A 16,952-nucleotide genomic window follows, 5' to 3' on the forward strand; every position below is an offset into this window, starting at 1 on the left:
TGGATGCCCAACCAACTCAGCCATCCAGGCACTTCCATCTACCTGGTTTTTGAAATTAATGTGAATTAGAACATGTCCTTCTGAGTTTCATTGGGAAACCTAGAGTTTATTAGAGACCCATTGGAATATTGTGAATTGGTACAGGGAGTAAATACTGTTAAGATATTTATTTGTATGTAGAACACATATTCATCAAATTGCCAATTTAATGTTAAATACTATATAGATTATCACAGAAAATGAAATATTCATGGTCCTTGCCTTCATGGAACTTATATTCTAGTGATTACATCGTTAATTTAAAGATATTATTCACTGTACTGAAAAGTTCCAAGCTAACTTGTGTTTATTTAAGTTTAAAGTATAAATTTTTAATGATAAGTTATAAAACAAGAAAACAGGTATTTAAATATCTTTAGGGGTTTGTTCTTATTAGAGAGTGAATGTAAAATTTAGTTTCTTCTCAGTTTAACAGGAGAGCAAAAAATACTCCTCTTTTTGAATGAGGTGACCTGGTATCTTTTTAATCTTACTACATACATTGTCTCCTTTGAGAGCACAGACTTGGTTTTAATCATTAATTTTCAAGAAGGCTGCATATGTTCTTTTTTGTGTATATATGTATACATACAAGAGTAAAAACTAAGAGTTCTACTACATCACCTCCAGATTGCATAGTAGAGAGATAATCTTGTTGATTAATTGGTGCTATTGGCAGTGAAATAATAGCATTTCTAAATATATGGCTTTTGAAAAGTATGCTAAGATCTGAGAATGAAACTGAATGAACTTGAATTGAGCAGGCATGTGTTGGTAATGAAAGAATGAAGAGAATATGAAGAAATATCACAGGAAAATACATGAAGATGTGTGGGATGTATGAACCTACACACTCTGTTAACTGGGCAAGACAGTCCCAGATTAGTACACTCAGGGAGTAGGATACGATATATTAGACATTACCAGATATGGTATCAAGACATATCTGAATGCCAAAAATTTCTGTTGGGCCTGGTTGTAATTTATGAATAAATGTTAAAAGGCCATGAAAAGTGATATCTCTCTAACTCTGCAGATTTGGAGTTGAATTTCATTAAGTTTCTAGTTCTCTTTCTCATTCACTTCTGTTATCTCTACAATTTAGCTGACAGTTACTCAGTTGGGTAATCCATGTTTCTTCCTTTTTCCATTCTTGATCAGTTTATCTCTCAGGCTTTTGGATTATATTGGAATTTTACTTTATATGTCTGCTGATGCCTTTAATAAACATAATTCTGTATGTTGTACAATGTATTTTCAGTACTGGCTATATTTTTAGGCAAAGTTTTGCTTAATTTTTTTTTTTAAGATTTTATTTATTTATTTATTTATTTATTTATTTATTTATTTATTTATTTATTTGACAGTAAGAGAGAGACAGCGAGGGAGGGAACGCAAGCAGGGGGAGTAGGAAAGGGAGAAGCAGGCTTCCTGCCAAGCAGGGAGCCCGATGCGGGCCCGATCCCAGGAACCCTGCGATCATGACCTGAGCCGAAGGCAGATGCTTAACAACTGAGCCCCCCAGGAGCCCCTGCTTAATTTTAGACTTAAATGACATCCTCAAAAGGAGCTGTAGGTCACTAATAACAGCTATACCTCTCATATAATGTAAAGGTTGGGGACAGAACATTTGTTGGAGAGCACCTAATAGGACCCCTTCTGATTTAACAAAGCCTGAGTTTGTTGCTGTTCATAGTTTAATACAAAGTAGATCTTCAGAGTGACCTTTTCTTTGCATATACGCAATCCTGTTTAAATCCCCAAGTCTTTCTTTATATTTTTAATATGAAGAATTTCTCTAGTTCAATTCATCTGAGTGTTTTTATTGATAAATTGTATAGACAGGTAAAATATAGAAATCATTTGTTGTATTTAAATATTGTAGCTGTTTTAGTTGTTTGTTATGACTTATGTGAGTATATAGATAACCAAAAATAGTAGTACTGAATATATTGTGCTTAACTTTTTAATAGAAACTATGAGTATCATACAGTACTGTACATAATTATCTTATATACTGCTACCTTGTAAGCATGCCCATGTGATAAAGTACCTTTTGTTCTAGTAATACAAGATTTGGCTTAAGTGGAAAAGATCCTATGTAAGTTATTTACCCGGTAGGCAAGGCTAAAACACAACCAAATATTTATTTAGAATTGATACTCTCTAGAAGTTTAGTTAATTTAGGTAAGTCCTTTGAACATAAAATATTTTTCCTGGGAAAATTTATTTTTTCCTAGAGACAGAAATCTTTAGTTGTTTTCTAAAGCAGATGACATGTAAGCCCAAGGCAGTGCTTAACCCATAAATTACATAGGGGTCACATTTTGGAAACTTTAGCTTTTTTGTATCCCAGTGGAATAGTCTTTGGTTTTCTCACCGAAAGACTTATGTGTTGATTCGTTTCCTTTACCAATATGACAATTTCCTGCACACATTTAGTGCTTTGGGCAAGATTATAATATGTTAACTAAGATGTTTTTACTAATGCTTTTTTAATTAAGAAAATTAAAATTTTAGCTATTTTTATAGCCTAGCTTGTTATCCAAAAATAATGTATTATTTGTGTTGTTGGACGCTTTGGCTGTTCTTGTCCATTATTAGGCAATATTAGTTTCCTGTAATCTGAAAATACTGTCTTAACTAATCTGGGTTGTATGTTTACATCTTTAACCACCTTCTGCTTATGGCGTGCACTAGAGCATTGAATGATACCTGGTGTTTTTTTCTATTAACCAGAACATGAGGTTTTTAATTGTGAACAGTATTTTAGCTTTACCTATTCATAGAATGTATTTGCTTGACTAACTTATGGCCTTTTTTGCTAACGCTTCATGGTTGTCCTACAACCATTTAGGACGCTGCATTGGGATACAGATCCATCAGTTCTTCAGCTTCACTCAGATTCCGATTTGGGGTATTGAATAGATTTTTTTACCTTCCCTCTTTTATAATTAATTTGATTCTTTGTGAAATTGTCCTAATTTTATTTGTTTCTAATGTACATTATACGATTAGGAAAAGGAAAAAGTTAATATTTTACTGTGACACCTCATTTATCCTCTATCATTAGTGAAAGAAATATTTTATGTATCTGATTTTCTAGGTTCCCTAAGTTTACCCATTAAGTGTCCAAAGTCCTTTGATTATGTCTGTATTTTTGATGTGAAATTTTCTAAGCTGTATTACAAACTTCCCAGACTTTTTCTGATACGTATTCTACATATAATTGAACCTTTTCTGGGTTACTTGATATAAATATTAATTTATTTTCCTGTATTAAAATTTCCTGATGTTTTCTTAGGTTTTTAAGAGGAACAGAACTGTGGCCCCAGATTGCTATTGATTTATTCTTTAATTCATTTATTCACTCATTTATTTATTCTAGTCTCCAGTGCAAATTATGTTTGTTGCTGCCATTGTGCCTTACTCAGATAGTAATTTGGTAATTTGCACCTTCTAAATCATGTGACCAACACCTTTTGGAATTATGTCTAAAGTAAGAGTAAATAAGCCTTGAATTAGGGCATATAAGAAAAGTATATGAGCTTCTTGTACATTAACGGGAAGCTTCTCTGTTGGCTGCCCTGAGACTCCCCCCACTCCTAGTTGCTTTTTTAGTCTCAGGAAAAGTGGCTTTTGGATAAGTGAGGTATTACCTCCCTACCCTTCTACCCCTAAATCTTAGAGTATTTTGTTTGTTTGTTCTAATGTGATTTTTGTCTAATTAGACCCTATATGCAGCCAAGTTAGTAACTTATTCTTAATGTTCTTGGCTTGGCCATTTTTTCTCAGATATGTGAGTGTTTAACTTTTTAAGTAGTTTGTCTCTTAAAATTCAGAATACAGTGTTTCTTATTTTAAATTTTATTCTTAGAATATGAGATTACTTCAAATCTGCTTAAGTTTTCCCATTTAATTCTTTGATAATGCACCTTTTTTTCCCTTTAAAGCTAAGATATTCCTAAAGTGGAAAACACATTAAAAATTTATCATAGCCCACATTTGGGACCTTAGAGAAAACTAATCCATTCAATGTACTAATTTTATTATAATTTTTTGTATAGGATTTTGAAAATGTTTTATAAGAAAATATTTATTATTACATATATGTATATATTTCAGGTATCCTGCTTGATATTCTGAAGTTACAGCAATGCTTTTATTAGATATCCTTTTAAGATAGTCTTATAATTGAGAACTTCTTTGGGAGCTTGTAAGCATACTGTATTATTTGATTTAGCATTTAGATATCTAATAAATCAAGAAAAGATCCATATATCTAATAAAAAATATTTTTCTTTTGATCGATTTTCCTCAGCTATAATTCTCTTCTTCTCTTTGTCAAAGAAGAATGTATTCCCTCTATTTAAAACAGAAGTGACTTTAATAGTTTTATTGTATTCAAAATATCTGTCGCTTTAATTCAGGTGTAGAATATCTGCATTGTAGTTTGTCCATATATGAATCAAGGACAGTACTGACCATGCAGAGATTAGAGATTTAAAAGTTTAAATATTTCATTTTAAAATCTAAATTGACTTTATGATTCTTAATTTATGCAAAGTATAAGTAGAAAAAGGGTTTCAACAGAAACTTATTTTTCATTCTTAAAGCTTAAGTCTCCTAATGGTGAAGGAAACTAAACGTGGTCTGAGATCCATGTATCTGCCTCTTCAGAAAAGTCTGGAATCAATATCCCTTCTAAGAACAGTTCTCATAACCAACCATATTTAGTAGTCCACTCTGAAATTCCTATCATCCTAGTCTATTATTACCCACACATTTGCTCTAAGAAACTAAATTATTTGCCTTTTTAAAGTGAAAAACAAACATCTTGAATGATTCAGAAATATCTTTTGTTTTTGCTATCTTCTAAATTCTTTTGTTAAAATAAAGCCAATTCATTGTTCATCTAAAATTTCTTGAATAAAACAGGGATTTAAATTACAATGTTGGATACACAATGTTTAATTCTTAATTTTCCAAAAAACATGGTTTGATGTAGTTAAAATGTGTCATTTGTTGTATTTAAAAACATTTGTCTTCACTTTATTTAGACGAGGACCTATTAAACTTGGAATGGCTAAAATTACACAAGTTGACTTTCCTCCTCGAGAAATCGTCACATATACAAAGGAAACTCAGACTCCAGTTATGGCTCAACCCAAAGAAGGTGAATATCTATCCTTAATATGATGATCATTAAATTCCCATATTGAATAAATAGATTCTTTCTTTTTTTTCTCTTTCTTTTTTGGCATATTTTCTAAGGGAAACATCATAAAACTAATGCTTTAAGGTTTCTGTATTGATGTATTTGTTTCTTAGAGTTTTAAACCTTTTTCTTTTAGAAGTTAATGAAAGTATAAACTGTATATATGGTTTTTAATTTTGTTGACATAAACTTAAGTTTTTAATCTTCATTTTGTCATTGATATGTGATGCTTTAGAATCAGAAAAGCTTAGGAATGATCTATGTCTCTGTCACTGAGCACAATCCTTCCTAAAAGAATGTATCACACAGTAAATGAAACCATGTAAATTTTCTTTAGAGCGTATGATATTCTGATATGTTGTCGTTGTTATCCATATTTATGAACACATCTAGATCTAATTCTAAAACTTTTGCTTTTATGATCTAAGGGCTCTATTATGTTGATTTCATAAGCAGCCTTTAATTTGTGTGTAACAGAGAGATGTATACACAGACATTATATTGAATGTCGAGTGTTTTTATTCTTTTTTTTTTTAAGATTTATTTATTTATTTTAGAGAGAGAGAGAGGAGGAGCAGGGGCGTAGGGCAAGGGAGAGAGAGAATCCTCAAGCAGTTTCCCTGCTGAGCGCAGACCCTGACATGAGGCTCGATCCCAGGACCCTGAGATCATAACTTGAGCTGAAATCAAGAGTTGACCACTTAACTGACTGAGCCATCCAGGCGCCCCAGGAGTCTTTTGATTCTTTTTTTTTTAAGATTTTATTTATTTATTTGACAGAGAGAAACACAGCGAGAAAGGGAACACAAGCGGGGGAAGTGGGAGAGGGAGAAGCAGGCTTCCCGCTGAGCAGGGAGCCTGATGCGGGGCTCGATCCCAGGACCCCGAGATCATGACCTGAGCCGAAGGCAGATGCTTAACGACTGAGCCACCCAGTACCCCAAGTCTTTTGATTCTTAAACCAGGAGTTACCATTTTTACATTGGGGACTAATTTTTATTTTTATTTTATTTTAATTTTTTTAACATTTTATTTATTTATTTGAGAGAGAGAGAGAGCACCATTGGGGAGAGGGGCAAAGGGAGAGGGAAAGGGAGAAGCACACTCCTCAACTGAGCAAGGAGCCCGATGTGGGGCTCGATCCAAGGACCCTGGGATCATGACCTGTGCTGAAGGCAGAAGCTTACCCGACTGAGCCACCCAGGCTCCCCAGGGACTAATTTTTAAAATCTCATCAGATAGTTAATGATTCACGTATAAAGTTAGTATGATAGCTCTTGTATTTTTCCAGTTAGGCTAATAAATTATGTCACACATAAAAGAGATTTACATAATAGCCCTAATACAGGTCCATAGTTCCTTACCTGAAACCCTTGAAGCCACATATGTATTTGAATTCAGAATTTGTCAGAGTTTAGAAAAGTTACTAGTAAAGTCTATGAGTTACTGTGAGTAAACACTCCAGCAGCAACTTGGGCATTAATATTTTGGCAGCAGAAGATACGAATATTCAAACTAAGTAAGATAAATAATGATTATAAATACCTTTACCTCTGGTCATGTCAAGGTTTACCACCAAATGAGCTATGGATTTTAGAGTTGTTGATATTTTGCACTGTGGTCCAATAATAAATTTTCCTTTTAGCAGTCTGTGCATAAGGAATATTTTTTCTCTTTGGCCAGGAAAATTTATTCCTGTTTAACTATGGAATATCAAACATTAAAACTTTGTTTATCAAATATTTAAATTAATTTATTTTTAAAATTTCAGTTTCATTACCACATTTCTCCATTAAGGAGAATCAAAAACAATATTCACTTCAGAAAGCCCAGAAAATACAGGTAAGCAAAAAGGAGAAAAAAAATCCTTGGAGCGCCTGGGTGGCTCAGTTGGTTAAGCATCCAACTCTTGATTTTGGCTCAAGTCATGATCTCAGCGTTGTGCAGTCGAGCCCATGTCCCAGCATGGAGTCTGGTTAAGATTCTCTCTCCCTCTCTCTCTCTGTCCCTCCCGCACCCCCCAAAAGAATCCTTGAAACCTTTAGCTGTTACCAAAGAAAATCTTTAAATTTTCATTTTTATATGTCCCTCAAAAGAAATTAGGATTATACCTATTTACAATCTATGTACTTTTTAACAACTCTCCTTTCCCTGTCCACTAAGGATGGAAGTGAAATAAATACCTTAAACTTTTCTGTTCACTTTCATCTTGTTCCCCAAAAAGAGTTGACATTATCATACATACTATTACACTTCAAAAATTTTGAGGAAATCAGGGTAACATTTTTATCTAGGTTCTTTTTTTTTTTTTTTTACTTGATCATGTGAATGTTCATTTCTGTGGATACATTTTTTTCATTCTTACTTGCTCCATTGATTGGTAAAATAGCTTTCACAGGAGGAAAATCCTCGTCTTACTAGAAAAAAAGCCACTGATGGTAATCACGAGACATAAGCAACTTAAACAAAAAAAAAGGAAAGATGAAGTGTTGAATTAACAGTATGGAGAACACTGCAGGATTCCATAATTTCTGGAAAATAATATTTTATTAATCAGTATATTCAGTATATTCAAGTATTTTAATGTCTGTCTTTCTGAAGCTACATTATTATATATGTTAACTCAAAAAAGTGAGCAAAATAGCCAAAATGAGGGTACAATGACTCATTTAAAAAGTATATTAGGCTGGTTTTCTTCATCTAGTAATTTGGAGATTTATTTTTAGTTATTCCATCATACTTATGCAATGCATTTTGGATTGTTTGAAATGTAAAGCATTCTGAAGTTATTTGGGGTAATGCCTATCATATTCAGTTTAAGTGAAGAATTCCTTTTTTTTAAATATTTTTTTCTAACTATTAGAGTAGTATATCATGGAGAATTTAGAAAATACAGAGAATGAAACTAGGCCACTATCTTCCATCATATACGAAAATAAATTCAAAATGGATTAAAGATTTCAATGTAAGACCTGAAACCATAAAACTGGAAGAAAACATAAGCAGTAAGCTCTTTGACATCGTCTTAGCCATACCTATTTTTTTAGACCGGTTTCCTCAGGCAAGGGCACCAAAGGCTAAAATAAACAGATGGGATTAAACTAAAAAGTTTTTGCGAAACCATCCACCAAACTAAAAGGCGATCTGTTGAATGAGAGAAGAACTTGGCAAATCATACACCTGAGAAGGGGTTGATATCCAAAATATATAAAGAACTTAGACAATATAAAAAAAAAAACCCAATTAAAAGATGGGCAGAGAACTTGAATAGGTATCTTCCCAAAGAAGACCTACAGATGGTCAATAGACACATGAAAAGATGCTCAACATCATTAGTCATCAGGGACATGCAAGTCAAATCTATAGTGAGATATTACCTCATACCTGTCAGATTGGGTAGTATCAAAAAGAAAAAAAATAACAAGATTTGGTGATGATGTAGAGAAAAGGGAACCCTTGTACACTGTTGGTGGGAATGTAAATTGGCGCAGCCACTCTAGAAAAGAGTATGGAGGTTCCTCAAAAAATTAAAATGGAATCACCATACAATCCAGCAATTCCACTTCTGGGTATTTATCTGAAGAAAACAATCTTCAACCAATAGTTGAAGATACAGAAGCAGCCTAAGTGTCCATAGATAGATGAATGGGTAAAGGAGATGGAATATTACTCAGCCCTAAAAAGAATAAAATGTTGCCATGTGTGACAACATGGATGGATCTAGAGGGTATTATGCTAAGTGAAATAAGTCAGATAGAGAAAGACAAATACTGTATGTAGAGTCTAAAAAACAACCAAAAAACCAAGCAGAACAGAAACAAGATTCATTGATACAGGAAACAAACTGTTGGCTGTTACCAGAGTGGGAGCAGACATTGAGGGTGGGTGAAATGGGTGAAGGGGACTAAGAGGTACAGACTTCCAGTTATAAAATAAGTAAGTCATGAGGATATGATGTACAGCATAGGGAATATATTCAGTAATATTACAATAACTTTATATGGTGACAGATAACTAGACGTATTGTTAGGGTCATTTTGTCATGTATAAAAATACCAAATCTCTATGATGTATACCTGAAACTAACAGGATTTTTGTGACAATTATACTTCAATTAAAAAATACAGAAAGGATATAAAGGAAATGTCATGATTCCATTGTGTAATAACCACTATTAATATTTTGTTTCCAGTTTTCTAGAATGTTTTTTTTTAAAAATTTTCTCTGTATATATACACACATAAATATATATATATACACATATGATTTTATATCCTATTTGAAATGTGCATTTTTAATTGCTTATTTTGAGATGTGTGTAAATATTTAAATATTAACTTGTAACTTATTGCCATTGAACTAATTTGAGTGTATAGCTGTATAAGACTAGCATTTTTAAAAAAATTCTTTTTCCTGTTTTTATTTTGTAAGTAACTAAAAATGTGAAAGATCATGATTTGTTAGATAAGCTGATGATCCAGAAGCACAAGATAAACTCTGTTCTTTTCAGTTTTAAATTATTTAGGGCAAGGCTTTTAGCATCACCAAACTTTAACTTCTTTGCCAGATTTTCTCTGAGTATAGAGACTGTTTCTTCTTCATTGCTGTAATGCCTGCCTGGTTGAATAGTGCCTGGCATGTAGTAAGAACATAGTATTTGGCGAAGGAATTAATTGCTTTTATCTACTAAGGAGAATGATTTTGCTTACTTGCATTGTTTATTGTCATGCATTTACTCTGGAAGTAACTACTGGGAATAGGTTATTTTCAAGTGTTAATGGGCTACAGTATAATTATTGATGTAATTGGGTGAAAGAGTATGATTAGTCTCAGTTCTTGGTTTTAATATGACTATATCATATTCTAGTCTTTATTTGCTCTTATATCCATAAATGAAACCATTATAGATTCTCCTTAAAGCCTTCTTGAGTTCCATGTTGACAAACTATGTAGATACAAATGTGTTGTTATTTTGTGTTCTATGTATCCCTCTGAATGCTTTGAACAAAATTGAACCTGTTAACATCTTTCAGTTTTAGCTATTTGTTTGTAATGGTTCTTCAAACTTTGTTTAAATTAACAGCTGAAAATTTTAACCACAAGGAGTGCTCACATATCAGGTACAGTGTGAAGCACTTTACATTTAATCTCTAATCCTCTCACCAAAACTATAAGAGTTAAGTATAGGTTCTGTTTACACATGAAGAAGGTAAAACTCAAAGGGATAGTTTATCAAGGGTCACATAGCTGGTGTAGCTAAGATTCTAAACCAAGTCTGATTTTAAGGTGAGCTTTCTCATGCTGTCACTGAAGCAGCATTTTTGTGCTCTTATGGTACTAACCTATGATAAAAAATTCAATTTATAGCGTAATACAGTAAGCATGGATACAGATGTATAACCAAAACAAAAGTTTTATTAAGTAGCACCCCCCTTCTCTTGTTATATTTCATTTTTTAAATGAAAAATGACCATAATGTGCTAAATTCATTGGTTTAGTTAGACCAGTAGTTTGAAAAACACTTCGTTAAAGGATAGCGTGGTTTAATTAACTTATTTATTGGTATATCTGCATCAGGATAATATTTTATAGTAATTGTTTAAGATTAATGAATAAAAAGCTTTGTTCTTTCATAGTGCTAAATACAATTTTTTTATCTTTACTGATCGCAGGTGAAAGTGACAAGATAAGTGAACTCAGCCCAGTTTCTAATGAGTATGTCTGCGTCAGCACCACTACCTTTAAAATTTTCCTTTGTGGACTAGACTTAGATACTAATTTAAAGGTCCATGTTTATTCATTTGCAACCTAACAAGCATTCATGATTCTACAATTTTATTGAGTATATGCTATATATATAAAGGCATTAGGTCATCCTTTCTTTGCTTTTTCTTTTTAGTTATATAAATGAAGGAGAATGAGAAATTTATCCTGGTACCATGGGGCCATCCTTAGCCTTTGAAGCTATTTATAAAAATGAGATCATTTCCTTTCTATATTATTAAAATTATTTTCATGTCTAGGGCTCTTACCATTAAGTTTCTTTTCCCAATTTGTGGAAGTTTTAGGAAGAGGGAAAGAAAAACCCTGAAATTAAGGTTTTATAATAAAAACACTTTGTGCTTAACTGTACTTGGACTTACCCATTGCTTTAATACAGTGGTTCTCAAACTTTGCCTGGTTGGTTTCCATTTAAGAATTATGTAACATATTCCAAAACTCACTATGAGACAAAATTGCTGAAATTACAATTTGAGTGTAGCAGACAGTAAATTAAACTTGGGTAGGCAGTGTAATCAGTGCAGGAGTAATATGAGTTACTAAATTGAAGATAAAAATTGGTCTTAGGCTTAACTCTTATCTTTCTACCATTTTTTTTTTAAATGGCTGAATCTTAATCTTTTAAAAAAGCAGTGGTTTTTATTCTGCCTTGTTTTTCTTTTTAACCATTCTAGCCATCTTCTTTCAAGTTTACTCTTTAAGTTGGTAGTACTGTTTCTGAACTGAGGTGCTTTGCTGTCTTAAAGCACCTACTGTGAAAGAAATTGACTAAGAACATGTGACCTCAGTCAATTTCACTCTCGGCAGGTAAAAAGCTTCTCATGGTGCCCACGGATACACTCCTGGAAAAGTTACTTTCTTCCTTTAGCTTTTAAAAGTCTGTTAACTCTTTTGAAAATGGCATTATTTTTTATCTACCTTTTTGGTATGGATTTTTGTTGTTGCTATTTTTAGATAGATTTTTAAAGAGGAAGAAATCCTATGTTATCTAATATTATCAGTTTATTTATACCTGAAGAAATTGAGGCCTGAAGAAGTTAATTGTGATGAGCCTGTGGTCACAGTGTGGGTGACATAGGGCTACAACCAGAACCTGGCTTTTGATTTCCAGTGAAGTGCAGTTCTTACACTATTCCAATTTCTTATCTGTGTGGAGTTTTACAATTATTTTTGGTATTGGTTTAGTAGCCAGGTATTTTTCCTTAGGAACACGTTGATTAGTATTTATAATGTGTAGAAAAGTATTACATGTAAATAGCTCTAAATTTTTTCTTGCATGATCTTAATATCTGTCTGTAATCCATGCTTCCCAGGTAGACTAAATTTCTGGGCCCCCTGGTTAATATTACCTTTGTCCAAAATGGAATTTTCTAAAATTCTAGAATAAATAAGACCTATAAAAGTGAGTTTTAACCCTCAGAGAATCTGTGAGAATATAAATATAATTGAAAATTAAAGCATTTGTTCTTAATCTTAAAGACTTTTAATCAGCATATCTGAAATTATGGCATCAGAAAAATGTAATACTTATGAGATTACAGATATCAGGGTCTACGTCAATGATGCCAGTAGTGCCTAGATAAATCTGAATTTTGTATTAAAAGACCATATAGAGAAACAAATTGTGTTAAAGTAAATGGCATAGTTGAAATTTTACTTCTTTCTTTTTTCCCCCCAAGTTAGCATTAGATCTGTATTCAAAATATTTCCTGATTTAAAAGACTGCTACATATTTTCCCTTGTTGAAGATCTAAATTATTAAGGAAATCCAAGAGAACTTGCACATCATTCTAGATATTTAAAAATATAAAAAGAATGGAGTCCATTGATCCATTCATGAAGCTTTGTCCCAATACAAGTTTCTCTTAATATTGATTTTAAAGAGTAAGGTATAAGTAGATGAAATTATGGACAACTGGATTGAAATGAAGTGATTCAAAATGATTTTGATCTAGAAATGAAAGGGTTATTTTGAAAATATTAAAGGAAAACTGTTCATATCTAACTTATTTTTTAAAATTAATGATTAAAGCATTTCCCTCTAATCTCATTAAAGATTTTGTGAAGTTATTGATAAGTTGAATTTTTGAAAATTAAATCATTTTTTATGCAACATATTTTCTGATTTTTAGAACTTGGTGGCTACTTCCTTTGTACCATAAATAATCAGGATACTTGGTAAATAAGGAATACTCCATAGGACATTAAAACGATCTTAAAATACGGCACACCAATATAATGAAACTACATAATACATTTATAGACAACAAACATATTTTCTGAACAACATTAATGCACTAATGATGGGACTTGTTTTTCACTTGATAATGAGAATTAATCATAAGTGGTAGACTTAAAAGTATCAGTGTTTAGTGAGGATTTCCTAGGATGTTGCATATTACCTGTTAAATGTGTTGTAACATTTTAAAATAGTTCAAAGTGTACTCTGTGGCTTATTCTTGGCTTAGATGTCTCTTAAGTGTAATGTGACATACAGATAAGAAAACCTGCTCTGAAGACTCCTTCCTTCAGCTTAACAAAAGCCACCCATTTTACAGATGATTTAACTTTGATTAACCTACTCCATTGTAACAGATTATTCCGACAACTGGAATTTCACTCTTTGGTGTTATTTCTAGGTGCAGCTTAATTTACAGAGCAGCTTTTCTTTCCATCTCACCAAAATACATCACAATTTTGATGTTAACTCAAAGTAAAAATTCAATGGTTCATTAAACCTAGTCTTAGCATTCATTGACAAGAGATTTGTCATTTTAAAAGTAACTGCTACTTTTATGCATTCTTTACTGCTCAGCTTATAACCTTAGATTCCCTGTCGGAGAAAGCATGGAGTTAACCACTTAGCATATTGCAATGAATATTCATCAATAAATTGATGTGACATGGCAGTCCCATTTTTCAGTCTTCCTGCTCTGTTGCATTCTTTTTCTGTTTTAAATACATTATAGTTTATCATGTAATAAGGACTGGCTTAGAAAATCTTCAGAATTACGATATATTTTTGATCGTGTCAGTAGTCCTTTAGTAGCTATCGTATTAGTTTTTAAAAAGAGTGTATTTATTCAGAGGAACATTCTCTAATCTGGTATTACTGCTGGGCATTTTTGCCAAATATTTGATACATATATATATAGATAATTGTTTAAGACCAGCTTTATAATAAAAATTCGATGTTTTGTAGTTTTTAAGAAGAGCAGATCATTTTTGTTCCTTGAAATTTTATTTGGCTTAATCTTTTGACCTGTCATAGTTTTTAGATCAGTTTTTCATCCATGTAGAAAGGGAGGTAGGTACATTAACTCTAAAACAAAATCCTGAAAACATGTATCTAAATAGTTGGTAATCCATCATTCACCTCTACAACTAAACTGATCTATATGGGCAAATAGGCATAGCAAATGCCATATAAGAGGCAGATATAGATCACTGTCTAACATACTTCATCTACATTTTAAATTTTAGAAGGAGAAGATGGTCTATAAACAAGATCTTTTCTGTTAAATATGTAGATTATGAGGTCACTTGGCACTAAAATACTGACCATATGCATTATGACAGGAATTTGACACCTGTCATTGGAAATAGTACTTAGAAGCTGTATAATGCAACAAAGTTGAGGGAGGAAAATACAATGTGGCTAGGAGGCTGTAATTTATAATTCACAGTGCTCAAGAAGACCTGTCCAGGGTGTCTCAAAATCCCCCTCTTTGATTTTAGGATTTACATACCGTAAACCCTGCAAGTAAACAAAATTGATTAGGATAACTGATAGCCAGAAAATGAAAAAATATATATATATTCTCAGACTTAATTTTTAATTGAAGTGTAAATATATCATTATTCTAAAAGAAGTCAACCTCTGAGTTAAATGTAATTAAACTGTTTTATTACATTACATCTACAGGTGATTTTATGGTAGAATTTCAAGTTGGAGCGATACAGTATAGAATTGTCACCAGTTATACTGTTTTCAGATTAATAATCTGTTGTATATGAGAATTCATCTAAAAAGGAGTACTGTCTTTCTGTTTCTCTGTGTGATTATTTTGCCCAAAAAAAGCTTTCATTTTTTTAAGTAGCACAAAAGCTGTAATTGGCATGCTTTGTAAGGAAGTGTCAATGTGCAAGAGAGTGGCGATCACTAAGAATTCTTTTACGTGTTCTTTCCCCTTTGCACCACCGCCTCCTCAGCAGGGTCACTGAGATCACTAGCTTTTCTTGAAATGGCCATTTTCACTGGCAGGTGCATTATACCCTGTATTTTCAGATTGTTTTTCCATTCTGAATGTTTGGCAGGTTGATTGCTCTGGCTGCATTGACGGAGAAAGGGCTGACAAATGCGGTTGGGCTGGCTGAAAAGACAGTGATTACTGTTTTCCTTTGTGGCTGATTGAGGCCCTTGAAAGGAAAAATTTTAACCTTCACCATTTGGTTCAAAAGTATGAGCATATATTGAAATCATTCGTGCCATTTATCCTAGTTCTGTAAACTTGTCAGAACGTAAAAATCGCTCAATTTCATGTAATGTAGGATTGGCATACGTCATTATCATTTTGATTAAGTTGGAGGTTGTATCATTGTGTGCATTATACAGTGTCATTTAAAGCTTTCTTTCCTACAGGTACAGCTATATTTTTATTGCTTATACTATAGACTGAAAGATTTTCATAGCTCTCCAAACCTAACACTACGTGTGTGGTTTGGCAGCTGGTGTGGCCTACAAGCTGCATTTTGTTTGCAGGGTAAAGGCTTATCTGTAGGCCTCCTGGAGTGTGGGTAATTGCACAGTCTCACCATTGGGGAGAGACCGGATTGGAAGCAGCCAGGCGGAAGAATGTTGTGCCATCCCTTTGCCACCTTGTAGCAGAAAGACACAATCCCAGCAGTGCCATCTGGTTGTTGCTATCTAGTCAGCTGGCCTGGCTGCTGGGACCATGACTTGGCAGCTGGTTCCCATCCTTGACCATTCTTTTGTGTATGGAGCATGTATGTGTGCTTTAGATAATTTTGAACATGGGTTGGGGAAATGACTATAAAAAACAAGTCCCCTTATTGAATAGGGTCTCATTACTTAAGATGCACTCTGCTGCAGACGCCTGCTGCCATTCCCTTATAGACAAATGACACATCTGTTTAGGCAATAAAAATAAGCATTTTCTTCATAAAATCTGTCTCAGTATATAGTAAAAGAGAAGGTATGCAGAGTTGTATGCTCTATAACATTTTAAAGTAAGTGATTTTAAGTTAGTTCTTGGTTTGGAGAGGAGATTTAGTAATAGTCTTCTTATAAACATTGTATATTATCTCAATATATATTTTTGTTCCAAGTTAAGAAAACATTATTTTAAGTGCTTATTGCACATCATGCAATGGTAGATAATGAGACTTGCATTTAAAATGACAGAATAGAAAATGTGGTCTCATAGCTATTATCTTTAAAATCTGCCTCTCAAATAGCAACCTGAGAGTTAATGTAAGCCGTCTTTATGCCATATGAAGACCCATTAGACGCTGATGGTTTCAGATCACAAGTAAGCAGCCAGCTCTGTAGGCTATTTTAGACATTTGATTTTCTTCATTCTACAGCATTAATGTGTCAGCATGCTACATAAAACTATGCAGGAGTTGCATGTTGTTCTGTCTAGAATGATAAATGCTTGCAAGCTTTTAGAGATTTCCATGAGGAATTTGTCCTAGTTGCTTATATATCTTAATTCAGTTTACGTAGCTACAAAATTTGGAATGACTATTAGGGATACCACATAGGTATGTATAAACACCAAGAAGTTCCACTTATTTATTTCTTTAAAATTGTGTTGATGCTTGTTCTGTCTTATCAGTGGTTTACTTTTGCATTTATGTAAAGTTAGTTGTATACCTTCTGAACTGTTGC

The 16,952-nt window shown here is 32.9% G+C and overlaps 1 protein-coding gene across 6 annotated transcripts in view; it reads left to right on the forward strand.

Annotated features, from left to right (window-relative positions):
* Positions 1–16,952, forward strand: part of DYNC1I2 (dynein cytoplasmic 1 intermediate chain 2) — a 53,654-nt gene that overhangs the window by 15,288 nt on the left and 21,414 nt on the right. For 3 of the 6 annotated variants that reach the window (XM_027590467.1, XM_027590465.1, XM_027590468.1), the window contains exons 5-6: positions 2,897–2,956; positions 5,100–5,215. In XM_027590467.1, the coding sequence (XP_027446268.1) occupies positions 2,897–2,956; positions 5,100–5,215 (176 nt within the window). The remainder of the gene's footprint in view (positions 1–2,896; positions 2,957–5,099; positions 5,216–16,952) is intronic. The other 3 variants (XM_027590470.1, XM_027590471.1, XM_027590469.1) reach the window with 1 other exon arrangement.

The sequence above is a fragment of the Zalophus californianus genome, chromosome 3, assembly GCF_009762305.2.
Source record: "Zalophus californianus isolate mZalCal1 chromosome 3, mZalCal1.pri.v2, whole genome shotgun sequence".
Taxonomy (NCBI): Eukaryota; Metazoa; Chordata; class Mammalia; order Carnivora; family Otariidae; genus Zalophus; species Zalophus californianus.